This window comes from Coturnix japonica, chromosome 28 (assembly GCF_054131305.1).
Source record: "Coturnix japonica strain WE chromosome 28, WE-NBRP24, whole genome shotgun sequence".
In the NCBI taxonomy this organism is placed as follows: domain Eukaryota; kingdom Metazoa; phylum Chordata; class Aves; order Galliformes; family Phasianidae; genus Coturnix; species Coturnix japonica.
Genome location: NC_140690.1, coordinates 2,465,324 through 2,492,677, shown reverse-complemented (window position 1 = coordinate 2,492,677; position 27,354 = coordinate 2,465,324). Strand labels below are relative to the sequence as shown.

The 27,354-nt window shown below is 45.9% G+C and overlaps 1 protein-coding gene across 1 annotated transcript; it reads left to right on the top strand.

The window, feature by feature from the left end:
- Positions 1-10,933: 10,933 nt before the first annotated feature.
- On the top strand, positions 10,934-22,087 carry LOC146756043 (uncharacterized). The gene is made up of 6 exons (XM_085524778.1): positions 10,934-10,941; positions 12,991-13,140; positions 16,868-16,998; positions 17,605-17,775; positions 19,962-20,060; positions 21,735-22,087. Exons 1-6 carry the CDS (start codon positions 10,934-10,936, stop codon positions 21,944-21,946), a joined length of 771 nt encoding a protein of 256 aa, XP_085380904.1. The 3' UTR covers positions 21,947-22,087.
- Positions 22,088-27,354: the final 5,267 nt, after the last annotated feature.

The following is a 27,354-nucleotide window of genomic DNA, read 5'->3' as shown; positions in this document are numbered from 1 at the left end:
GTGCAATGGGGTGCTGTGGGGCACAATGGAGTGTCTATGAGGCTCCATGGGCTGCTATGGGGCACTATGGAGTAGCTATGGGGTGCTATGGGGTCTCTTTGGGCCCCTATGGGTCACTATGGGGTGTCTATGGGGCTCTGTGGGGTATCTTTGTGTTCCTATGGGGCGCTATGGGTGACTATGGGGTCGCTATGGGTTTCTTTGAGGCACTATGGGTCTCAATGGGGTCTCTACGTGTCTCAATTTATCCTTTTGCTCCCAATGACTGTCTATTGGTCTCTATGTGTCCCTATGGGTCCCAGTCTCTCTCTATGTGTCCCTATGGGTCCCAGTGTCTCTCTATGGGTCCCAATGTCTTCCTCTGGATCTCTATGGGTCCCTATGGGTCCCAGTGTCTCTCTATGTCCCCCTGTCTAGGTGGTAACTATACAGATGGTAACAAAGATGGTAACAAATGTACAGAGGTTCTAAGCGAGAGAGAAACTCACCAGTGGTGATGCCTTCGCTGAGGAAGCTGGGGCGGTCTTCACTGCAGAGCGATGTCCAAGAGATGCTGCCTCACAGAATCACAGAATTCTCAAGGTTGGAAAAGGGCTGCCAGCTTTTGTAGGAGAATAGCATGGGAGACAGTTGTGAAGGCTTTGCTGAAGTCCAAGTAGAGCACATCAACAGCCTTTCTTTCCTTCATCCATCAGATGGGTCACAGGATCGTAGAAGGAAATCAGATTGGTCAAGCAGGAGCTGCCCTTCACGAACCCATGCTGGCTAGGTCTGATCTCCTGCTCATCCCACACCTGCCGCATCTGTCATCTCCCTCAAGACAATTCGTTCCATTCCCTTCCCTGGCACCGAGGTCAGGCTAACAGGCCTGGAGTTGCCCGGATCCTCCTGACAACCTTGCTTGGAAATGGGAGTCACGTTGGCAAGCCTCCAGTCTTCTGGGACCTCACCCGGTAACAGGGAGCTCGGAAAGATAATGGAAAGCGGCTCGAGTGAGGGTCAGCCCTTAAATGAGGTCTCAGAGGAGGTGGAGTCGAGCTCCAGCCCTCCCGGGAGCACAGCTCCATGACTCTCACCTGTGCTCCCGCAGCTGACCCCACACTTGCCTCAGCTGATTAATCAGAGGTTCAGGCTGTGATTACCAATCTCCCACACAGCCCCTATGGGTCCCAATGCTTCCCTATGGGTCTCTGGGTGTCCCTATAGGACTCAGTGGGGTTTTATATGCCTCCCAGTTGGTCCCTATGTGTCTCTATGTCTCTCTATGGGGTCTCAACGTGTCCCACTGCCCCCCTATGTATCTCTATGTCCCCCTATGGGTCCCAGTGTCTCCCTATTGGCCACTTTGTGTCCCTATGTGTCCCAATGTCCCCCTATGTGTCCCAGTGTCTCCCTATGGGTCACTATGTGTCCATATATGTCCCAATGTCCACCCTGTGGGTTGCTATGTCCTTCTATGTGGTCACTTATGGGTCTCAGTGGGGTCCATCCGTATGTGTCTCTATGGGTCTCACTGTCCCCCACTTTAATCCATGGGGTCCTTAAGTGTCCCAATGTCCCCCTATGGGTCCCAATATCTCCCTATGGGTCACTATGTGTCCCTATGTGTCACGAAGTCTTTCCTACGGGTTGCTATGTGCCTCTGTGGGGTTTCTATGGGGTCTCTTATTGGTATCTATGGGCCCAAATGTCTTCCTATGGGTATCTATGGGTTCCAATGTGGTCCCCATGTGTTTCTATTGGTTCTCTTTTGGGGCTCATCGTGGTCCGTATGTGTCTCCATAAGTCTCACTGTCCCCCACTCTAATCCATGCAGTCCCTATGTGTCCCAATGTCCCCCTTTGGGTCCCAGTATCTCCCTATGGGTCACTATTTTTCCCTATGTGTCCCAATGTCCCACCTATGGGTTGCTAAGTGCCTCTATGGAGTCTCTATGTGGTCTCTTATGGGTATCTCTGGGCCCAAATGTCTTCCTATGGGAATCTATGGGTTACAATGTGGTCCCTATGTGCCACTATGGGGTCTCTTATGGGTCTCAGTGGGGTCCCTATGTGTCTCTATGGGTCTCAATGTCCCTAACTGTAATCGATGTGGACCCTATGTGTCCCAGTGTCCCCTTATTATTCCCTGTGTCTCCCTGATGGGTCACTATGTGTCCTTAAGTGTCCCAATGTCCCCCCTGTGGGTTGCTATGTGCCTCTATGGGGTCTCTATTGGGTCTCTTATGGGTATCTCTGGGCCCAAATTTCTTCCTATGGTTATCTATGGGTTTCAATGTGGTCCCTATGTGCCTCTATGGGGTCTCTTATGCGTCTCAGCAGGGTCCCTATGTGTCTCTATGGGTCTCACTGTCCTTCACTGTAATCCATGGGGTCCCTATGTGTCCCAATGTCCCCCAATGGGTCCCTGTGTCTCCCTATGGGTCTCTATGTGTGGAGAATGATTATGCAGAATGGCTTCATGAGAAAGGACATGAAGAGATTCCACTAGTTAAATTGTAAAAGAATGAACGTGACTGAAGACAACGACGGTCTATCCTAGGGCCGATCACGGGCTAGGCAGCTGAGAAGAAATCAGGATGTGAAAAGACAGGGTATGTAGCTAAAGACGAAATATGTATCTAGAGGCAAGGACGGCCTGAGGGAAAAGCAAGATGTGTAGCAAGGTGTAGACAGAGCTGCAAAGAAAAAGTATCCATAAGACTAACCACAAAGGTCAGATGAAGTAATGTGTAACCCACCAATCCTGAGCTTTACTTTTGCAATATGCATGAACTTATTACTGATTGTATAAATGAGATGCTGTAACACCTAATAAACGAGACTTGTTGACCATGATAGCATGAGACTTGGCTCCCGCGGTTACTTCCAACAAAGCTGTGTTACAGAAAGGCAGAATTTCTATACGTCCTTATCAAACTAGTTTTTTCTTCTTTTAGTTTGACTCCTGACTTTAACTTTGAAATCAGACAAAGACCTTACAGTAGCAGACATATCTGATGAAGAATTCACCATTTGTTTACTGTTACAGCATGAAATGATTTGTAAAATGAGTACAGAGCAGGTAAAGAACATCTACCATGTGAAATCAAGGATCATCCATTCCTGCCCTAAACACACAGTTATTCACCGAAAAAATTCTCCCTCTACATATCCAAAAGCTGATTTTAACAGAAATCAGAGCATAGACAGAAACACACAATCAAAATTAAAATGTTTCTTTGTGAGTCATTATGAAGTTAATAAAACATTTAATAAACACAGTGAGTCCGAGCTTCAGAGATGCTTTGTGTTTTTATTTATTTATCTAGCCGGAAGAATGTACACACACATTTCCTTGGACTGTGGTATTGAGAGATACACTTAAAGCAATCAAGCTGAAGTATAACAGAAGTATATCTAAAGCACCTTTCTTGAAGGACGGCAGGATCACTGAGGATAAGATAATACAGAGCCATAAATGAGAAGGATCAGAAGGACCAACCAACCTGTATAGCATTTCAGAGTGTAGCTGGTTCTTAGAAGAACGAATGACTCTATGGTTCTATGATTCTGTGACTTAAGGTTGGAAAAGACCACTGAAGGTCATCTAGTTCAACCATCAACCCACTCCCAGCATGCCCACTATGTCCCTCAGAGCCACATCTACACGTTTCTTGGACGTCTGCAGGGATGGTGATTCCACCATCACCCTGGGCAAACCTTTCCAATACCTAATGACTATTTTTGAGAAGTTGTTTCTCCGAACATCCAGTAGAACCTCTCCTGGCACAACTCTAAGCCACTCCCTCTTGTCCTGTCACTAGTTACACACAAAAAGAGGTTGAACCTCACCTCACCACAACCCCCCTTCAGGAAGTTGTAGAGAGCAATGAGGTCTCCCCCCAAGCCTCCTCTTCGCCGGACTAAATGCCCCCAGCTTCCTCAGCTGCTCCTCACAAGACTTATGCTCCAGACCCCACATCAGCCTCATTACCATTCTATGAACATGTGCCAGGGTCTTTCTTGTAGTGAGGGGGCCCAAAAATGAACACAGTGCTCAAGTCACAGCTTCACCAGTGCCAAGTACTGAGAGATTATCACCTCCCTGGTCCTGCTGGCAACACTATTTCTGATACAAGCCAGGCCTTCTAGGCTACCAGGCACACTGCTGGCTCACATTCATCTGGCTGTCAACGAACACCACCAGAATCTAGATTCTAGCCACAAGCCTGCAAAATGGAGTGGCATGATATTGTGATCAAAGTGCAGTAGCTGGCACTTGACTTTGTTGAAGCTTATACAATTGCCTTCAGCTCATTGATCCAGCCAATTCAGATCCCTCTGTAAGGCCTTCCTACTCTCAGGCAAATCAACACTTCCTTCCAGCGAGGAGTCATCTGCAAACTCACTGAGGATACACTCAATCCCCCCATCCAGATCATCAATAAAGATATTAAACAGGACCTACCCCTATACTGACGCCTGGGGAAAAAAAAAAAAAAAAAGTCAATTAATGAAGCTGGGAAACAGCACAACATTAGGCACCTCTTTGTATTCTAAGTGAGACAAGAAAGAATATTTTCCACTTTAAATTCACAGTATGTAATTAGCAACAGGATAATAGTTATCTATAAATACCTACAAAATCCTTTTACTGAAGGCTTGTTTTGTTCTGGAGACAAACCATCTGTGCATTCCACTCAGAATCTGTATTTACAAATGCTCTGACTTATGTCATTGATATCAGATCAAAAGAACCACAAGCTAAAAACTGCTAACAAAGATAACAACCAGCTTAAGTCGATCTGCATATACTAAAAGTTTAACTCTCACTGGGTTAGTAGAAAAAAACTACAGTACTGGAATGTAGAGGATTTTACAGACACTTTACACCTGTGTTTTTAACTGTGTATCTGAAGCCCAGGCTGCCCAGCAAAGCCACCAGGTGGCACGAACACATAGTACCAGAGGTGCTTTCTCTCACCATCCCTCAGCAAAGGCACTGCCCCAAAACAAACTGTGCGATCAACCTACCAAATGACAGAAGCACAAAATCATTTATCTGAAATGAATCTGAAAATATCTGGCAAACCAATACCCTTCATAAAAAGAGGAAGAGATGATTAACAAAAAAAATACATCCTATTTCCTAACATTTATTGGGTTCAACTTCAGGCATCTTTTTATTCACTCAACATATCCTTTAAAAATCAGGTCACAGTAGCAGCCCCTGTTTTGTTACACAAGATGAAGAGCAGTCATGCCCTGCCCGGCATTAGAGTTCTCATCACCTGTTAACTCATCTGTGAGCTCATATGCAGCAATAATGTATAGATCAATCAGGAAATTAAAAAACAAATAAAAAACCAGCAGGATGCCATAAATGTTGCACTGATTCAGCAACAGGAGATAGTATTTACCTATTTGTGGCATTCAACTCTCTAAGACAAGATCAAACCATTTCAGAAACAATAAATGTCAAAAACCCTCTCAAATCTGTATCAAAGAGCATCAAGACCTCCAAAACATTGTACCCTAGAGCTTAAACTCTCAGGAAAGAAGATGACACATACATACAAGAAAATACTTTAAGGCTGTCAGAGAGAAGGCACCTACTACATTAAAGCATTGCAACTCGATCCTTGCAACACTGCAGTACTTGCAGTCTGTACAGTTAGCTGAATTCCATTTCTAGACCATCAGAAGAGCAGTAGAACAGGTGCCATTTGTAAACAGTTAGCTCTTCAGGAGTACAAGATGGATATTAACACTACCCAGCAAATGCATGCCTTGGGCAACAAATACATGAGCTCTACTTCACAGCGTCAATTGATGTGTTATCTAAAGTATTCATAAATAATATCCACATATACTATTGGCTCCATTTAAATCTAATCAGAACTTGGTACAGTGTAGATTAACAGTAATTGCAAAAAAGGCTTTCAAGTTAAATTTTTCAATACATGGTCCTTCTACAAGGAATATAATGATTGCACCGAAAAATTCAAAGAGCATATCCATGCAACACTTAGATTGCTCAGAGGGATTAATAATTCTTTTGACAAATGAAATGGATGCGACAAAAGACAGAAATTACTAATCACAAAAGAACTTGACGTGCGTGAAAACAGAGGACACTCAAAGTCCATGACGGGTCAGATCTATGGGTCAGGAGGTGCTGTGAAGTTGATGTGGGTAAGATCTATGGGGCAGGAGCTGCTGTTGCTCAGATCTATGGGGCAAGAGATGCAGTGCAGCTCATGTGGATCCGATCTATGGAGCAGGAGCTGCTGTGTGGCTGATGTGGTTCAGGTCTATGGGGCAGGAGCTGATGTGGGGCAGATGTGGGTCTGATCTATGGGGCAGTAGCTGCTGTGGGTCAGATCTATGGGGCAGGAGCTACTGTGGATATGATGTGGGTCATAACTATGTGGTAGGAGATTATGTGAGACAATGTGGGTCAGATCTATGGGCAGGAGCTGCTGTGGGGCACATGTGAGTCAGATCTCTGGGGCAGGAGTTGCTGTGGGGAAGATGTGGGTCTGATCAATGGGGAAGGATCTGCTGTGGGGATGATGTGGGTCAGATCTATGGGGCAGGAGCTGCTGTGGGTCAGATGTGGGTCAGATCTATGGGGCAGGTGCTGCTGTGTGTCAGATCTATGGGGAAGGAGCTGCTGTGGGACAGATCTATGGGACAGGAGAGTCTCTGGGGCTGATGTGGGTCACATCTATGGGGCAGGAGCTGCTGTGGGGTAGATGTGGGTCAGATCTATGAGGCAGGAGCCGCTTTGGAGCTTATGGGGGTTAGATCATTTCGGTAGGAGCTGCTGTGGGTCAGTTATATGGGGCAGGAGATGCAGTGGGGCAGTAGTGGGTCAGATCTATGGGGCAGGAGATGTTGTGGGTCAGATCTATGGGGCAGAAGCTGCTCTGGGGCTGATTTGGGTCAGTTTTTTGGGAAAGGTGCTGCTTTGGGGCTGATGTGGGTCAGATCTATGGGTCAGGTGTGCTGTTGGTCTCATTGGTGTAAGATCTATGGGGCAGGAGCTGCTGTGGGACTGATGTGGGTCAGATCTATTTGTGAGGAGCTTCTCTGTGGCACATGTGGGTCAGATCTATGGGGAGGGAGCAGCTGTGGGACTGATGGTGTTTAGATCAATTGAGCAGGAGCTGCTGCCGGTCAGAACTATGGGGCAGGAGCTGCTGTGAGGCAGAGGTGGGTCAGATCTATGGGGCACGAGCTGCTGTGGGTCAAATCTATGGGGCAGGAGCTGCTGTGGGACACATGTGGTTCAGATTTATGGGTAGGTGTAGCTGTGGGGCTCATGTGGGTCAGATCTATGGGGCAGGAGCTGCTGTGTGGCTGATATGGTTCAGATCAATGGGGCAGGAGCTGGTGTGGGGCTGATGTGGGTCAGATCTATGGGGCAGGAGCTGGTGTGGGGCTGATTTGGGTCAGATCTATGGGGCGGGAGCTGCTGTGGGGCAGATCTATGGGACAGGCTCTGCTCTGGGGCACATCTGGGTAAGATCTATTGGGCAGGAGCTGCTGTGGGGTAGATGTGGGTCAGATCTATGGGGCAGGAGCTGCTGTGGGGCAGATGTAGGTCAGATCTATGGGGCAGGAGCTCTTGTGGGACTGATGAGGGTCAGACCTCTAAGGCTGGAGCTGATCTGGGTCAGATCTATGTGTCAGGAGCTGATGTGGGTCAGATCTATGGGGCAGAAGCTGTTGTGTTGCAGATGAGGGTCAGATCTATGTGGCAGGAGCTGCTGTGGGGCTGATGTGGGTCAGATCTGTAGGGCAGGAGCTGCTGTGGGGTAGACGTGGGTAAGATCTATGGGGCAGGAGCTGCTGTCGGGCTGATGTGGGTCAGATCTATGGGGCAGGAGCTGCTGTGGGGCAGATGTGGGTCTGATCTATGGGGCAGGAGCTGCTGTGTGTCAGATATATGGGGCAGGAGAAGCTGTGGGTCAGATCTATGGGGCAGGAGCTGCTGTGGGGCACATGTGGTTCATATCTATTGGGAAGGAGCTGCTGTGGGGCAGATGTGGGTCATATCAATGGGGTAGCTGTTGCTGTGGGTTAGATCTATGGGGCAGAAGCTCCTTTCGGGCATATGTGAGTCAGATGTATAGCAATACCTGGCCCATAGATGTGACCCTCATCAGCCTCACAGCAGCTCCTGCCCCATAGATCTGACCAACATCAGCCCCACAGCAACTCCTGCCCCATAGATCTGAACCACATCTGACCAACAGCAGCTCCTGCCCCATAGATCTGACTCACATATGCCCGACAGCAGCTTCTGCCCCATAGATCTAACCCACAGCATCTCCTTCCCCATTGATATGACCCTCATCAGACCCACAGCTGCTCCAGCCCAATAGATATGACCCACATATACCCCTCAGCAGGTTATGCCCCATAGATCTGACCCACATGTGCCCCACAGCAACTCCTGCCCCATAGATGTGACCCACAGCAGCTCCTGCCCCATAGATCAGACCCACATCTGCCCCACAGCAACTCCTGCCCCATAGATCTGACCCACAAGAGCCCCAAAGAAGCTCCTGCCCCATAGATCTGACTCACGCCTGCCCCACAGCTGATTTGCCTCTTAGATCTGACCCACATCAGCCCCAGAGAAGCTACTGCCCCATAGATCTGACCCCCCACAGCCTTACAGCTGATCCTGACCCAAAGATCTAACCCACAGCATCTCCTGCCCCATTGATATGACCCTCATCAGACACACAGCATCTCCTGCCCCATATATATGACCAACATCTGCCCCATAGCAGATCCTGCCCCATAGATCTGAACCACATCATCCCCAGAGCACCTTCTGCCCAATAGATCTGACCCCAATCAGCCCTACAGCACCTCCTGCCCCATAGATCTGAACCACATCTGCTTCACAGCAGCTCCTGCCCTACAGATCTGACCCACATGTGCCCCACAGCAGCTCCTGCCTCAATAGATCATACCCCAATTAGCCCCACAGCAGAACCTGTCCCATAGACCTGACCCACATGTGCCCCACAGCTGCTCCTGCTCCATAGATCTGACCCTCAAGAGCCCCACAGCAGCTCCTGCCCAATAGATCAGTCCCACCTCTACCCCACAGCAGATCCTTCCCAATAGATCTGACCTACATCTGCCTCACAGCAGCTCCTGCCCTATAGATCTTACCGCAATCAGCCCCACAGCATTTCCTGCCCCATAGATCTGACCCACATCTACCCCACAGCAACTCTGGCCCCATAGATCTGACCCACATGTGCCCCACAGCAGCTCCTGCCCCATAGATCTGACACACATATACCCCAGATCTGGTCCTGCACAATAGATCTGACCCCAGTCAGCCCTACAGCAGCTCCTACCCCATATATCTTAACCACAGCAGCTCCACAGCAACTCCTGCCCCATAGATCTGATCCACATGTGCCTCACAGCAGCTCATGCCCCATAGATCTGACCCACATCTGCCCCACAGCTGCTCATGCCCCATAGATCAGACCCACATCTGCCCCACAGAAGCTCCTGCCCCATAGATCTGACTCACATGTGCACCAGAGCAGCTCCTGCCCCAAAGATCTGATCCACATGTGCCCCACTGCATCTCCTGCCCCATACATCTGACCCACAACAGATCCTGCCCCATAGATCAGACCGACATCTGCCCCACAGCAGATCCTGCCCAATTGATCTATCCCCCATCAGCCCCACAACAGCTCCAGCACCATAGATCTGACCCACATCTGCCCCACAGCAGCTCCTGCCCCATAGATCTGACCCCCCTCAGCACCACAGCACCTCCTGCCCCATAGATCTGATCCACATCTACCCACCTTTGAAGTACTTTGGTCCTTCTCTGCCAGTCGATCGCTGCAGCATCTGGTTGTCTCCTGCTCAACACTCTGTCCTACATCCCTCCTACACAGGCCAGAAACCAAGGCACAGAAAGTATAAGGGATCCCCAAGGGTCTGAGGCATCTTCCCTGCTGGAACAGCAATGGAGGACACAAGACCACAAGAAGCCAGATTCAGGCAGAGAAGCTTGAGGGTGCAGCCATCTGCATTAAGGTTGCTATGGTTTGGCGTTGCAAATACTACTCTGCCTGACTGGGGCAGGGCAGGCTTACGCAAGTGTTTAAGCAGACGTCTTTCTGGTCCTGTAGGAAGCAGCAGGTCTGAATTAAAAGGAGCAATGAGGCAAGGAGTGCCCTGAGCTTGTTTCCTAAATAGAAGGCAGTGTGGGACAATTTGAGGAACAGGAATTCAACTACTGTAATGCAGAACACTATTTTTGTCGCCTTCCAGCAGTCACCGATTAATGGAAGATTCTTGTCCTTCCCAGACTCCACTGTTGGTAACTCACATCTACAGCCTCTCTGGGCAGCCTGTGCCATTGCCTCACCACCCTCTGTCTGAAAAAGTTTCCCCCTAGTATCTAACCTAACATGTAGCCTAATTCTCCTCTCTTTATTCACAGGAGATGTCCTCTAGACCTCTAATTATCATTCTGACCTTCCTCTGGAGCTAATCCAGAAGCTCTGCACCTTTCTTGTGCTGTGGGCTCCAGATCTGGACACAGTACTGCAGATGGGGACTCATGAAGGCAGAGTGGAGGGGAGCAAGAGCCTACTTCTCCATGCTGCCACTTCTCTGTGGATACAGTTGGTCTTCCAGACTGCAAGCACACACTGCTGGTTCATGTCCATCTTTTTGTCCACCAGAACCTCCAAATCGTTCTCCACATTTCTTCCATGAGGAACAGCTCCATGATCTTCCCAGGCACAGAGGTAAGGCTCACTGGCCTGTAGTTTCCCATGTGATTTCCTTCCTGCCTTTCTAAAAACTGGGAGTGATGTTTCCCTTTTCCAGACCCCAGGGACTTCTCCTGCCTTCTTCTGACAGCCATGACTTTTCAAATACGGTGGAGAATGGCTGGGTGAGCGTATCAACCATCTCCCTCATGACTCTGGGAAGCACGTCATCCTGCCCCATGGACTTGGACATATCCAGTCTTATGAGGAGGTCTTGGACTTGCTCGTCTCTTACAGTAGGAAGGATTTTGCTCCCCTGGTGTCCACCTAAATGTTCAGAGACATGAGTGTCATTCACTTTCTAGGCTCTTCTTGTGGCTCCTTAAAGTCCAAGAAGTCTCATTTTCAGCTCTCCTTACGCTTTTACCACACAAAGTAACCTGTTCCAGTTGCTTTCTCTTGTGGAAGGACAAAGGAGATTGACAGTGCACCATAAGTCAGAATATAAACTGCTGCTATACAGAAAATATTTCTGATTTCTTCAGTATTTGTCTGGAAGACAAAGCTCATAGAAAAATGTTCTAAAGTGTGAAGAACGAGCCCCTTTCAGGACTGAAAATGACTTCTGCTTTAGATGAATAACATGAATGTCTTACACGAAAAAAATACTAATCTGGAAAATATGAAATAGGAGTCAGAAAAGTTCCTGATGAGCTGCACATGATGAGTATGGCAGAGTTTCCTTAGGGTAACCATCTTCTTTATTACCCTACAGGAATGGGTAACAAGGGCAGGAGTATGGTTCATCATTCCCTTCTTAGTTTGATGGCAGCTCCCTCTTTGTGCTGGGAAGGTAAATAATGATGGGAGAGACCCCTGGGTTTTGGTGGGACATGAAATATCTGTGGTCACAGCAGGTATGTGTCAGCTGTCACAAGGCAGACATACACAGGTAATGCAGGGTAAATTAAACGAGAGCCTGTACAATGAATATGATTAAAAACTGTGTAATAACAGCTCAACAAGAAAACCACTTGAAAGAAAGCAGGGGATCTGGCAGTGTGAATATATGCTAATTATAGAATGGATATTTGGCTGACGTCAGTAAGAATGTGCAATGTGTAATTTTTATGTGTCAGATAAGTACAATAGGCTGTTTTCTATGTTTAAGAAACCCTGACACTTGGGTCTCCAGGCTGTCTCCCCAAGTTATTCCCTAGTGTGCTTCACAACACTAAGAATGTGGAACTGGATCATTCTCTTAGCCCTCTTGCGTTGCTAAGTGTGAGATCCTCTGTTCAGAATTGGATTAGCTATCAATGAGTGATGCACAGATGCTATGGCAGACCCACAGTCCTTCCACTTCTGCCCTCCTACTGCTGACCTGTGAGCGCAGATGTACTGTTCTATAAGATGCTTTAGAGAGCTCAGGCTTAGCCAGTTGCTGCACCCACAGAAAGGCAGAGGGAAGGGCTGAAAGTCTGTGGTGACAAAGCTGGGCTGCTGAGGGGCTGATTTTCAGTTCTGTCACAGAAATCCCAGGGCCATTTGCAGTCCTTCAGGCAACTGCCCATTTGTAATAGGCTGACCAACTTGTCTTGTGCGTCACATCTGTTCAGGCTGCAGAATTCTTGGAGCAGGGTTCATTTCCTATGGAGAAAACCTCACTCTGTTTGGGTCTCTCCCTTTCTACAAAGAAAGGAAAATGACAGCAATCAAAATGATAAACACAAACATAGGACATTGCTTAGTTAGGATGTGTTTAACAGTCAACAGCAGTGTAACACTTATTCCTCAGGCAAAGAAAATAAGAAAACGAGCCATCTGGGCTTGCCTCTTCCCAGTTTTGAATGAGGCAACAGCATTAATCTTTTATTCCCTCCATTTTGGGCCTGGTAAACTTGGAGTTCTGAGAGATGTGGTTTTTGGTGAATAGATGTGGCCTTCAGTATTCTCCTTTTACTCCAAAGTCTGAATCTCTGCATTCCCCCATATCACATTAATGCTTTCTTTCCCCTCCCCACTCCCAATAAATAAATAAATAAATAAATAAAAACAAAAATTAATAATAATAAAAAAGCAAGCTCTCAGCTTATGAAGAAATAGCTGACAACAACCTTCTGGACAAAGCGTTTTTACGGAGTACAGTTCATATTTATAGGGAAAAAAGATCCAGAACTTTGTGCTCTGTAGTCTCCCAGTACCATATCCCACACATGCTAACACACCCTTAGGACAAAGATTACAACTGGAAATAATGATGTGGCAGTTATCCTCCACCCTGATAAAACTTCATCCATTGATGAAAAAGGTGTGTTCCACAACCTAGTGCTCATGCCATGTGGTTCCTATCAGTGGGAGAAAGTAAGGGGGAAAGCTAGAAGGTACTGTTCACATTAAGGAAATACAAGAGAAGATTTTTTTGTTTTTCTGCACAGAGGTTGCCTTGCTTAAGCTTTATTCTGCTATGGAGGAAATGCATACACTTTTCTTCCTCATTTTCCCTTGCTAACAGAGGGAAAAGTCTGACAAGAAGAGTTATTGTCACCTTCCTCATCCTTACTACTTGCTGACACTGGAGAAGAAAATCCTCTGGGGACTACATGGCTTTGTTTCTTGGCTGTCTACTGTGCAGTTGTCCCTTCTCTTCACTTTCTCATTTCCTTAAGGTAACATCAAGCTGATGTGTGCAGCCCACCAATAAAAGTCTGTGGAAGTAAGCCTTTCTCAGGAGGTGCTGTGCTACTGTCCTCACTCATTTGCAAAGTTCCCTCTCCATTCTTTAGCATAATCTCCAGGTGGGAATGGCAGGAGGCAGTTACAGAAGGAACTGCCAGACCCCAAAGCAGAGCTGGTGCAGGAGGGTACCACACAGCCATGACTTCAGGTTGGGAACTCAGAAGACCATCATACTTGAGCAATGAAGAGTCCCTTTAAATAATGAGATGTGCAGAAACACCAATGAGTAGAGAAATAAAAATTCTGGCCTTTTCAGTTTATCATATTGGCTTATAAGTTGTGAGAAATCTATGCTAGTTCTTTGAGAGGGACAGATTTTGTTTCTCTACTTTTCAGCTTACATTTGCACCACTGAGTTACTGATGAAAAAGGAATGTTACCTATAACAAAGATAAGCTTTATCTACTGATTGCTTTAAATAAACCCTCATTCCTTTCAGCTTTCACAGCTTGTAGTCTGTTAATCCCGTCAATCATTGACTTTAAATGTAGGAAATATGTAGTAAATGATTCTCAGCGTGTGTCAGAGAATCCAGCCACGAGCCTAAGAACAAGTAGGGGCCCTAGCCTTAAAAGAAACTGGGGGTGGGGAGTCAAACCACATTTGGGCCACCACCACAATAAATAAAATCCAGGCAAAATATGGGTGAACCATGGGCTGACAGATCAGCCTCAAGGGTTAAAGTAAAGGGGTCAGCCAGGTTGGATGGCCCTGTTCTAACCTGACCTGCTGGGTAGCAGCGCTCCCATGGCAGGGGTTGGGTGGGCCCTGAGGTCCCTTCCAACCCAACTATTCTGTGGTTCTATGATCCTTGAGAGCCCCTTCCAAATCGGGATATTCCGTGATTCAATCTTGTGTGCTGAGCGCTCCCTCTGCTGGCACACACACATAGCTGGATTTTTCCCTACTCAGGCTGGGAAAAAAACGTGCCAGTGGAGCTGATGAAATGAAAGAGGTCATCGAAACAGAGCCCGTGGGGACTTGAAGGCTGAGCTTACCTTTTCTTCTTGGTACAGTTAGCGATCAGCGTCGTTCATTACCTTCAGCACCATGCAGATAGCGCCTGTATTTTACACAGGCCTTAGAGCTGGTTTTCTTATTAACTGGAACGGCCAGTAAAAGAATCTGAAGTTTTTCTTCAGTTTCTGATAACAGGGCAACAAGTTTGTTTAGTCACTTCTTTTTTACAAAAGCTGTGACCTGAGGAACGGATTTATAAGCAGAGCATTTCTACACTCATGTAAAAATCCTGTGGAATGCAAATGTCCAGAAGAATTTTAGCACCCACTGTGGGGTTTGTCCTTCCAGTGCAGAGCAGACTGGCACACTGTTCAGCCTTGTCTGTTTAGAGCATAAAGTCCAAGAATGGCACCACATGAAAGTTTGTAATGCAAGGATCAAGTACCCCTCATAGTCAGCACCATCAGCTCCCACAATATCCCACAGCACAGCACTGAGGACCTGAGTGGAAGGTGGTGGGATACCTGTCTATGTTCCCATGATGCTGCCTCTAGGACACATGCTCATCCCTGGATAAGCAGTATAGCATAAACACATCATCAGAAAACAAAGATTCCATCTTTCTGTTTTTCCTTGTCTATTGCTACAGAATTTCTTGTTCCATTGGGCTCGAATCCATAATGGCTTATATATGGATATGACAGTCCTGTCCTCTTTCCCCTCTAAACATGTGTACAACCACACAAGCAGCCAGACACAGCCCTGACACAGTTGCCATTCACAATCACTATCCCCCAGGGCAGCACAGTAAGCTTTCATCCCACAGGATGAACTACTGCTTTAATGGAGAGGGGAAAACACAGGGGGCAGCCAGAGACAGCTTTGTTCTGCTCTGGATGCATCTCCAGCAAAATCACGTTCAGTTAGGTGGCATACATCTCACAGTAACAGAGGGCAGTTTGCTATCTGCAGAAAAGGTGAAAACCAAAAGAAGTATTATTCACAAAACATAAAGAAATACTGTTATATGTCTTCTCTTTGAGTCATTATACACAGTCATTACAGAAAAAATGTTCTCCTTGCTGGGCACTGCAGCAGGATTTAGTTACGTCTTCTCTTAGAGATCCACATCTTATTCATGCTTACACCATGTCAAGTCAAAATGAGGACGGGCATTTTGTAGATGCGTGGTATGAGAGGCCAATATTCTGTTAGTAATGCTTTCCTCCCAAGGTTTGAAGGCAGCACCTTTTCCAGCCTCATTTCAAATACTGCATCACATTTAAATCCCAGCTTTCCTAACACAGATGCAATGTTAGGAAGCCATGTGAGGAAAGACAGGGATGGCTTTAAGTCTCTAAATAAGAAGAAAGAGAATCATCATCAAGGAGGCTGACTGACTGAAAAAGAATGTGCTTTTCCAGGCCATTTCTGAAGGTACAGCTGAGGGCTAACCCATAACAGTTACTTTACTTGTTGAAAAACATTTTTATGTATGTGTTTTATGTTTTGCTTTTTGTCACTTTGCCTCATGTTTAATTGCTCTGTTCCAAAGTTTTGCTGAAGGGAACTGAGGAATGATTTGAATGGCAGTAAATGTGGATATCACAGATCCAAAACATGGCCAGAACTCAACATTGTAAAAGCTGCGATTTGACCCTCGCTCAACAAATACTTTGTACATTTAAACAGGCAAAAAAAGAACCAGCTTTCAACTGAGATGAAACCACAGATCAGAGATGAACATTTCATTAAATACTGGACAAAGCAGTAGAAACTCTTGCTCTCTTCTTGTTTGCAGATCATGAGAGTTCAGAAAAGCCCATGGAATTATATCTGATTTATAATCTGATTTATAAGCAGCACTGCATTGAGACAAGATGGGGATGAAAGGACAGAGCACAGCTCTGGTGAAAAGGGCTGGGCATCACCTTGGGGTGATCATTGTGACTCCATGTTGGGAGTGGCCGAAGCCCCCATCACAAACACGTGCCATCACAATGACACCCCATCAGAACCCCCAGGGTGTTCAGAAGGATTTCACTTGCCGAGTGGCACAGCGAAAACCGCTTTGTTGCAGAAATGTCTGCAAGGACAAACTTCAATTGGACTGAGCAAAGACGCTCCCACCCTGCAAGAGGTGGTCAAGGATCGGCTCGTGATGCTGCTCACTCCCATGTCCGTCTTTAGCAATTGAAAATCTCCTGTACCTTGCTGTCTTTCAAGCGCAAGGTGATAACAACTGACTCTTCTCCTTTGCCTTTTGCAGCCTCTCGTCAACTGGAACCCAGACTTCGGAGGAGAGAGCTCTCGGCTCCTCGAGCAGCGCAGGCCGAGATCTGCCCGGAGAAGGAGAGCCGAGACGGGCCCCTGCTGCTGCTCCTGTTGCTGCTGCTGCTCCTGCTCCCGCAGGGGCTGCCTGCAGGCAGCGGGTCCGGCAGCCGGCACCCAGGCGGCTGCAGCCAGGGGACCCCGGCCTCCCAAGCACCGAAGGAGAAACCGCAGCCGACGCCGAGCTCGAGCCTCTCACAGCCGGCCAATGCGTGCTGCAGCAGCTTGGGGAATGAACCAGCCTCTGGACCCGTCCCTGCTGCCACCAAACAGCGGCTGGAGCCCTGGAGACATTTGTACTTCCTTGTCGTTCACCGCTTCATCTTACATGGGAGACAGCTTGCCACGCAACCCAGCGCTGCAGGAACTTCCCTGGCGCCCAAGAGAGCAAGAGCAGCGTGCTCCTGAGGCCGGCCTGCTTTTCCACTCCTTATCGCTCACGGTGAACATACAGCATGAAGTCACGGTGATGCCAGAGGAGTGGGAGCCTTGGGAGGACCCGCAGCGCCCACCTTTCACCAGCTCTGTCTGGGTAGAGGAAGGCTGCTGGCTGCGCACCGATGAAGATGACAGTGATGAAGATGACGAGTGAGCGCCCTGCAGTGGGGTCATGTCGGCGCCCGCATAGTGGCCCGAGGTGGTAGTGGATAGACCGATAGTTATAAGGACAGGTTGTTTCAATAATAAATCGTTTCAGTTGTCACTTCAGTTTGGTCATTCAGTCCTTTCCTTGAGGGCGAGATCTCAGATGCGATTTTAATTTTGTCAGTGAAAACGTGCAAGGCTTTGGCTTGGTTGAACGAGGTGTACTCCCGCAGGGAACTCATCCCGATACTTCCATCACCCGCCCCTCATCCCGCCCCGCTCGGCCCTGGCTCCGCCCGGCTCCCCGGGCCGCGGCTGCGCGGAGGGCGGTGTGAGCGGGGAGCGCGTCCCGTGCCGAGCCGACAGCCGCCCAATGGCCGTGCCGCCATGCTGCCCAACACTGGGTAAGGTGACTTGGGCTTTCCTCCTTCCTTCGGCGGGGCCGCGAGCTCCGAGCCACAGGAGCTGCCGGGGCCGAGCCGGGGCCGGGGCCGGGGCCGGGGCCGGGGCCGGGGCCGGGCGGAGGGACAGACGCGTGCTCCGCAGCCCCTTGAGGGCGATGGGACGCGGGGTGGAGGCCGCGGCCGGGCACGGTGGCCCCGGAGCGGCTGGGTCGGACCCGGAGTCCCGCTCGGTGCTGTTTGCTCACGGGCCGAGCTGTGTGCACGTCCGGAGGGCAAAGTGCGGCTGTGGGTGTGCTGTGGAATCTGAATTGAGTGACTGCTGCGGTGTTATTTCTGCGCTGCTAATGAACGGGGACATACGTTGACCTTATTCGTTCCCGTGTGTTGCAAGCAGTAGTCATGAGATCCTGTACGAGTGCAGAAAGCGCCCACGGTGCAGCCTGTGGGCTGCCCTGGTTGCGGCCGTGCCTGCTGCAAAAGGAGCCCACCTGCATGATTCTAACTCCCTGAACCTGTCCAGTTAACATTTCTCTTACCCCTTAGGCTGTTCAACCATCCAGACTATTATGTATTTACTTGGATACAAAAGTATTTTGAGAGATGGTAATGAAAGCCTTGCTAATGTGAATGGTGTCAGCTGTTATCACTTTGGCCTCAAATCCTTTCATTCTATCACAGAAGTCAATCAGGTTCACCAGGCTTGATTTTACCTACTGAGATTGATGATGCATTGGAACATGCTGCCCAGGGAAGTGGTGAAGTCACCATCCCTGGTGATGTTCAGGAAGGGTTTAGATGTGGCACTGAAGGACATGGTTTAGTGGCCATAGTGGGGATGGGTTGAAGGTTGGACTATATTGTCTTTTCCAACCTTCCAAGTTCTAAGATTACCTCTCATCTATGGCTAGTTTCTCATGTCCTGGTAAACCATGTTCCTAAGCAAGGCACTACCAGTGTCTGCTCTCACTGAATCACCCATGCCACTCAGCAACGCCTTTCCCTTGTTCATGCTCTTCCTACCCACATTATAGCAGATAAACAAGTTGCCACTGGCTTCCCTTGCAAGTCTCAGCTGCAGGTGAACTTTGGTTCTCCTCACACTGTGCTGAAATGCTCATGCAATATTCCCAGTTCCTTTTTATCTCACTGGTGCTTCCACTCTGTGTGACACCTTTGTACACAGGGGCTCAGTCACAAGTCGTTTGCACAGCTGTGTCAGCCTGCTGGTTGGTTGGACAGACTTGTGGGGATTTATTGGGTTAAATGCAGTTACTTGCAAACTGAGTTTTACTGTGAAAGCCTTAAGGAAAATCATGGTCATTTTTGAAAATCTGATTTTTGTCTCTTGTCTTTGGCACCCTGCATTGGGATTGTGATCCTGGACTTTGCCTTTACAGCGTGTTGAGCTACTGGTCCTCTGTGTTCAGAGGGCCAAAAGAATTAAATTACAGAGAGCTGCACTGAGTATCAAAACGTTAGAATTGGTTGGTTTTGTTGTTTTTAGAAGTCACTCCTTTTCTGCTTTTGGAGAATGCAGCAGTTCTGTTGTGGGCAGCCTTGGATTATTGTACAAAAAGTCTTCAGTGGTGGTGAAAGGCTTATATTTCCAAGAAGGTTCTGCAGGTAAGAGTTAAGAGTTTTTCATAGGATTTCTTAATACTACACCATGTTTTCTATTCCCAATAGAGATAGGAAGGCAAAATCTTTTTTTCTCTATGCTTCCACATTTGATTTGATAGCGATAAAGCTCATTGCTGTCTTTTTAAATAGAAATTATCTTTGAGGAGTGAAGGAGGCCCCAATTGCGTCTTTGGGCTAGAACATATGTTGCTCATCTTAAACCTGTGGATTATCTTTTAAACTTCAACACTTGGAACATGGTTAAACTCCTCTTGCAGGTCCATGTTCCTTCTCTGCAACATCCCCTTCTCAGAGTATACAAAAAGGATTTACAACGTGCTTTTTTCCTTTTTTTTTTCCCTCCCCAATTCAATACTCATGTAAAAGGGTCAGTTTGTATCTGAAGGGGGTGGTAGGAGCTGGGAGAGTTTCTGTACTCTAGGAAGATGATGCTTTGACCCCAGAAAGTTGATTTTTCCGCGACTTACATCCTTCAAAAGTAAAATTCTATGTGTAGACTAAATATGTATCCTACTAAATATGGGATTTTTGTGTGCTTTTTGTAGCCTACACAATTTGTAAATATGGCATGTCCATGTGTGTCTTGGGAATGGCAGAAGAATTTAAAGGAGAAGTTGCTGTCAATGCTTTATGGCCTAAAACAGGTGATTATTTTGAATTGTTGTGTTTTGTCCTATACAGGTGGTCTTATTTAGGACTGATTCAGAACACTGAGCACTTCTGTGTATTTTTTTGTGATCAAAGATGTTGTGTGGGTATTGGCTTTCTTTCCTAGTTCTCACTGTTGCCTTCCTGTTTTCACTTAAACTTGCCTTCAGCCTGAGCACATTCTGCTTTTTATCCTGTCTTGTCACTGCTCCTTTCAACATGACTCAAACTTTGGTTTGCACACCATCCCTGAGTAGTATTGGACATTTATGTCAATATTTAGAATCCCCAGCTAGTTAGATTGCCAGGAAATAGATGAAGCTGACAAGATATGTACCTCTGTAGATGTAAAAAAAAAAAAGTTTTGGCTGAGTGGGAAATCAATTGCTTTTTCACACAACCATCCAACACTTCTTGCAAGTCACAGCACACTGAAGGGCCGCATAGCAGAAAAATAACTTGGTGTGCCCATCTTATACTAGCTCCAGTTTATTGTCCATGGGTCAGTGAGGACCAGGGCTGCTGTTGAAGGTTTGGTAGCTGCTGAACAAAGAGACCAGTGTCTTGAAAGCATTAGAAGCAGCAAGTGAGCTTTCAAAATTTGTATGTATCAGTGTTTCCTTGATGAAAACTGTTCATGTTCTGAAGTATAAAAGTTTGTAATGTTCAGTCTAGGAAGAAAAATGTTGTTTTGAAAGGTTTATCTGCCAAAACAAAAGTTAACTACTTTAGAGAGTGAGAGAGGTGACTTCTGTAGTATCTACATTACAATTACAAAGTTTTTAATTTAAAGAACATCATATATATGTGATCAGCTTCAATGCTGGAGATTAACACTGTGCTAGGATGGTTCTATTGGTTCATCCAGCTCCTTGAAACAAGAGAATATGCTGATAGTGAGATGTTATGAGCTCTCGATTTAACTAAAAGTGAAAGAGGTAGCCTGCCAAAAGGATGTAAGAGTGTGAATGAGTAGTAGAGGTACTGCAGGGTCAAAGTGGAAGATGCTGAATGTATGAATTAATGGAAAACCAGCAGCACTTTGTATGAAATAGATGGAAGGATGTGCAGATTGCAGGACAGTAGATTGTTTTTCATATCAGTCTTTGCCCATAGTTTTGCTATATTTAGAACAATAATAATTGGCTGTAATGTGAAAGTAGAGGAGCATAAGCCAGGAAAAGTTTGAGTTTGTGCTATTGGGTTTCTCATCTTTAACTTAGAGTCACTTTGTTATCTCACAAGTTATTGTGGGGCTAAAATTGAGATTTTCAGTATGGTAATGGCTGCAGAAAATGTTAATTGCTGATGCACATTCACTTTGAGAAAGATAGTTGTCCTGTTAGTTTTTCATGTCCTAAATAAAGCCAGAGGAAGTCTTTGTGTGGAAAGTATTGATAGAAGCATTGAATAATATGAATATTACAAGGAGTTCTTCCCTTTATTCCTCTTTTGGTTCCTTTAATACTTTTCAAGTAAGGGAATCTTTACACTTTGAGGATTGTTTGCTGGTTGACCATTCTTCGCTGGTTGATGGTATTTCACAGTTTAGTCTTCTCATGATTTACTTTCATGTGAGAGGAGAATAAAGTTTATGCATTTGCCAAAGAGATGAGTATGTGATGTCATTAGTGTTAAACTTGTAATTTCCTGTCCTCTGAATTTTCCAGCCATACATACAGCTGCTATGGATATGCTGGGAGGATCCGGAATAGAGAAGCAGTGCAGAAAAACTGACATAATTGCAGATGCTGCATATTGCATTTTAACAAAGCCGAAAACTTTCACTGGAAACTTCATTATTGATGAAGTTCTACTGAGAGAAGAAGGCGTTAAGGATTTTGATGTCTATGCAATTGCACCAGGCAAAAGAGATCTTTAAAATGAGAAGTTTGCGAAGGAAGGAAGGCCATATGGGGAATATGGATATATTCCTTTGACTCAGTCAAAAGATGCTTTGCCTCACGTTTGAGAATGTGGATTCTGGGAAAGCACATAATAGTCCACTGAGGCTCTAATAATCAATGCCTATATAAATATATATATATATATATATATATTTTAAACCCATTAGCAAAAAGAAAATAGACCTGCACCACAAGCGCATGTATTACTATTTACCAAATAGTGAGATAGTGTTTCTTCATCTTCAGATGTTTCTGACTGAATTTGTAAGAGGCTTCTGGGTCTGATTTTAAATGTACCAGAACCTAAACATGTCACCTCGTCTTCTTTCAACCTGTAGTTCATTTACTGGTAAATTGAGGTGCTGTTGCCTTCAGAATGGATTCCTGTTTGTGCTGTTCACCCTTACTTGGGCTTACTGTTATTGTTCAACTCCCCTTTAGGTCACCCCCTGATGCCTGACTTCTTCTTGGATGCTGAAACTGACATGACAGCCACATAATCAGAAGGCCGTGGAAGGGCAACCTCTGCATGTACATGTCGATTATTTGTGATGATAATGAATGCCTCCTCTATTTCAAGTTACTTTTGGACTACATTCAAGCTATGTGGCAAAATCTCTTGTATTTGGGCTGTTTGATTTATGGAAGTGACTTTAGTGTCTGCAACTTTCACAGTTCATAATCAGCACCTTGTTTTGAACAATCTTTTTGCTTTTTACCACCAGAGTTAAGTGGTATGAAGATTATGAGTAAATATTGCTGTAAAAAAATCACAAGCAATCAGCATATTTTGCAGGAGTGTTACATCTTTCTTGCAGTGTGAGAACTTGAGAAGCTTCTATTCCTACATGAAGTTCTCACAGTCGTACATGATGTGAATGTCTACAAGATGAAATAGAGAAGTTGTTTTTTTACAAAAGCATCAGGTTCACTTTTTCAGAATAGTGATGTTTCTATTGGAGGGCAAATAGGAATACTGGATATGTTTTATAGGAGTGCCAAAACAAATATAGGAAAGAAAGAGGCTAAGTTTGAAAAGAGCCCAGTTCCCTTGAAAATACTATTTGTGAGTGCGCACTTAGACTTTTCTGCCAGGAACTGATACTGCCAACTGCCCAGATCTCCAACACAGTAGCAATTCACTGAGTAGAATAATTATTTCCTGATACACTGACCTTCTGCATGGCTTTTAGGGGCTGCTAAGCATTACATGCCTTATAAATTGCAAATGCTCTTTCTTAATGTTAAATGAGCACATTCACTGCAGTGTAGAAAGTTGCTGATTAAAGTAGTGAATTGATTCACACCTTAGAAGCTTTTGCAGAAGAACTGCTGAAAACATATATATTCTTAGAAAGATAAGTGAGATAGAGCGTTCCAGCATTTTACAGAGAATCCATCTATTTCTTTTAGGTGCTTCACAGGCATCAGGTGGAGCCAAGCTTAATAAAGAATCAGCTTCAGCGGGGCCTGTTGCAGAAACATTCAGAGTTATTCAGGGAGAACTCAATAAAGAAATAGTGAAATCCACGCAGGGCGTCTTTCAGTTTGAATTGTCAGGTAAGACCATCACTTGTAAAATTCTCAAATGCTCACTTTTCTAGCAAGAGTCAGTCTGTATTTTCACATGTAAATACTTGTCTTTTATAACTGGTCTAGGAACAGGGACATGTTTGGGTGTGCTCTATAAGATGCTGCCTTTCAGAGCCAACTTCAGCACATGTGGGATTTACCCTGCTGCTGTTGTCACAGGGAGATGCTTTCTGCATCAGCAGCATGTGCTGCTCTTTTGGGGACTGTGGTGTGTTTTCCTGGTGTTTCATTTCTGCTGTGTCACCCTGCTGGCCGTGCTGCACAGGGTCAGCATGGTAGTTCTGTTCCAAACCCCTGCTGCCTCCAGCTCCACCAGCAGCCACTGCCTTGTCCCCTGACACTGTGGCACTGTGGGGCATCTGCTGGGGCTGACCTTGTCTGCACAGAGAGCGCGGGGCAGCTTCTGGCACAGCACCTCCAGCACGTCTAGCACGAAGATGGGAGAGAAAAGCAGGCGGGGGTAGCAAAGGGCAGGGCACATCAGTCCTTGTGGTGCTGCCACAGGTTCTCCCTGTTCCACTCAGGTGATGAAGGAGGCACTTGGTACCTTGACCTGAAAACCAGCAGTGGGAGTGCTGGGTTTGGGAAGCCTCCTGCAGCAGCTGATGTTGTGATGAGCATGTCGAGTGGCGACTTTGTGAAGATGTTCACTGGTGAGTAACAAACGGGTTTGGCAGAACTGAGGCAGCTACTGGTGGCAGGAAACATCTTGCTGATGGATGAGCTGACAGGCTCACCTCTCTTTGTGGTCTTGGAATTGGATGAGCTGTAGCTGGAAGTGCATGGCCTTTAAATTCCCTTCCAACGTAAGTCACTCTGTGAGTCCATGATTTTATAATAAAAATATCTACTGCTTTGTTCAGTAGCTATTGAACTTCTCAGAGCGTAGCTTCAGAAAGCATCCAGTCAATCTGTTGAACCTCTTTTCTGATGCTTTTACAGTAGAACTTGGTAGCAAAGTAACTACTATATGATATCGCAATCTCCAGTTCCTTTCCTTTTCCTGATGATTCTGTGTCTTCTTTTTAGGTAAACTAAAGCCAACCATGGCCTTCATGTCAGGAAAATTAAGGATTAAAGGTAACATGGCACTAGCATTGAAGCTAGAGAAGATGCTGACACAGTTTAATGCTAAACTGTGAGGGAGAAGCTGTACCAGCAGAACATCCAGCCTTTCTTTTATAATAGCAATGCTACATTTTAAAACGATAATCTACTTTTTTCTCTTTTTTTGTGTGTATAACAACTGTGGATAAAATGCTGATCTGTTAGAGAAGATCTAATTTAGTTTTATTAAGACTGAAAGGTGTTTGTGATTAAACAATTCCTTCTTGAGAATACTTCTATTATGTAACTGGTGTTTTCCTTTCTTACACTCCTTTGGAGCAATGCAACACACCTGAAGTGGGTTTTCTTTTACATATTTGCTTGCATGCGTGCATGTCCCATAAGAAGTCTGGGAGGAGCAAATATCACCTTGCAGATCTTCACACAAACACACCCCCAGCCCAGACTGCCACAAACAAGGTAATCCCTCCCACAGCACCTGCGTGCAGCACCAGAAGGTTTAAACTACAACATGTTTACAGGCACATCACCTTCCCTCTTTAGCATGGAAAGAATGGAAACTCATGAGAAAAAGCACAAATGCTCTCTAAGGGGACAAGAGCACAGATCCTCCTCCTGGTTCAAGAGCACGTGCAAAGCCAGAGGTAGCAACCTCACAGTGTTGCCAAGAGAACTGCTCAAAATGTAGGGCATTTTACTCCTAAGTATGTAGAGAATATTTCAAGACTTAGAATTTATTTTCTAACTCGTGCAATGGTCAAATAGTTTATAGTCTTCAAAGCCTGTGCTCAAACAAAATTATTTGTGCTGTAAAGGTTCCATCCCTGTTGAATTCTGGTAATAATACAGAGAATGTTGAATTCACTTATGCACTCTGCAGTCCCAGCGCCATGAAAAACATGAACGAACTTTCCTTTTGAGGTGACAGCTTGCCTGTGGCTGTGTGGTTGTTCCCACACTTGGCTACATTATGCAATACTGTATGTGTAATGCTGGTTGCAGCAGTGCAATCAGGAAGTATGCCTTAGGATTGCCAGGGCTGTTACATCTGGAAGGAGATGTAAGCAGATGTGGCTTGTTCTCATCTAGATAACATGAAGAGTATTGAGGGGATAGTGCAAGAAAAAGAATCTTTCAAAAGCAGTCAAACAAGTGCTTTGCTGCATGACCTGAAAGGGTGATGGTACCAGATTGTCTTGGTGTGAGCACATGGTAAGATTTTTGTGTTAATAACTAAAGACCGTTAGATACGCTGCTGTTCTCTGAGCTGAATAAACATCAGCTGGCGGTACCTCATGTATGAGCAGAGGATGGGTGAGAAGGTGGTGTGTTTGGAAACTGGGGGTGGCTGGGATCTAGAAGATGCAGAGTGAGCTGACAAAAGGTAAAGGTTGAAAACAAAATGGGAAAAGAGTTTTGCCAGTTCCTCAGCCGGTGACCCTCCTGAGAACTGAGAGTGGGGAAAAATTAATCAGATGAAATTCCAGCTCCCTCCCTTGAAGACTGACAACGATTTTAGAGGCACATGTTCATGTTGGACTACACCTCTTTTCCCCTATGAATAAAAAACCTTGCTGCCTCAAAAAACAGGGCACCTTACCCTTCTTTGATCCAGTCTTGCTCAGATCTGGAGGAGCTGGAGAGAGCTGCAGCATAAGTATTCACATATAGTAGTACTTTTAAGCACAACCTGTAGGTGACAGCAGGGCAGCAGCACCTCCAGTGCTGTGGGCTGCTCATGGGTGTGTTGCTCAATTCTATGCAGCTGGGAGCTGCTTGCAAAATGCTGAATGTGCTGTGACCAGCACAGTGCAGAGCTTTTACTCTATCTCACTTTCTGCCTTCCCTCGGAATAATGCACCTACTCTATCACAATTGCATTTGTGTAAAAATGAATATTTGAAACCCTGTTCTTTTGGTTACTCAGCTGATCTCCATTCCCTTGTTAGCAGTCCTGTGTTTTTTTATGGCTTGCACCATCATTAGTCATCTGCCTGTGCTATAAGATTCTCCTTTATCTCTCGTTTGCCTACGCCATATTCAAGCATTTCCAGGAAAAGCTCAGGGTATTGAAATATCCTTGAGTGGTCTAAGTATTCTTTCAGAATATAGGAGGAAGGAATGTGCTTTAAGCACCCGCATCTAAGTAGCTTCTGCTACACTCATAAATTAGATCTAATCCAACACCTGTGAATAACAGCTCCCCTCTGCTTTATAGTTTAGCTGTTCTTTTGGAAACCTTAATTGTGAGTATTGTGTGAGAAACAATTGATGCAATTACATTTGCTGGAAAGAATAACGACTGTCACTTCCTTTGGAACAAGAGGAAGTACACCATTTTGTGCTTTTTCTGTCTAATACAACAGCACATGTGAGATAAGTAGTGACTAGATCTAAGGGAAGACATGTAATATGTTCTCTCCACAAGTAATTCAGCTTCAGCAGATCCACTGCAGTTACATTTTCTAAGGTACCTCAAACGAGATCAAGGCTTGGCTTTTCAAAAGATGCGTTTGCATGTGGGAGGGAACCTCTGAATGTTGTGCAATGAGCTGCAGCCTCTCTTTAGCCCCTAAATTAATGAAGATCCATGTAAGTATGTTCAGCACACAATCAAAGTGCTGCCAAAACAGTCCCATTTAATGCAATTATCAGCTACTTTGCACTGTCCGTGCTTTCCCTTTGTTGGCACCTACAACACAATGCTGTCACAAGGGGAGCA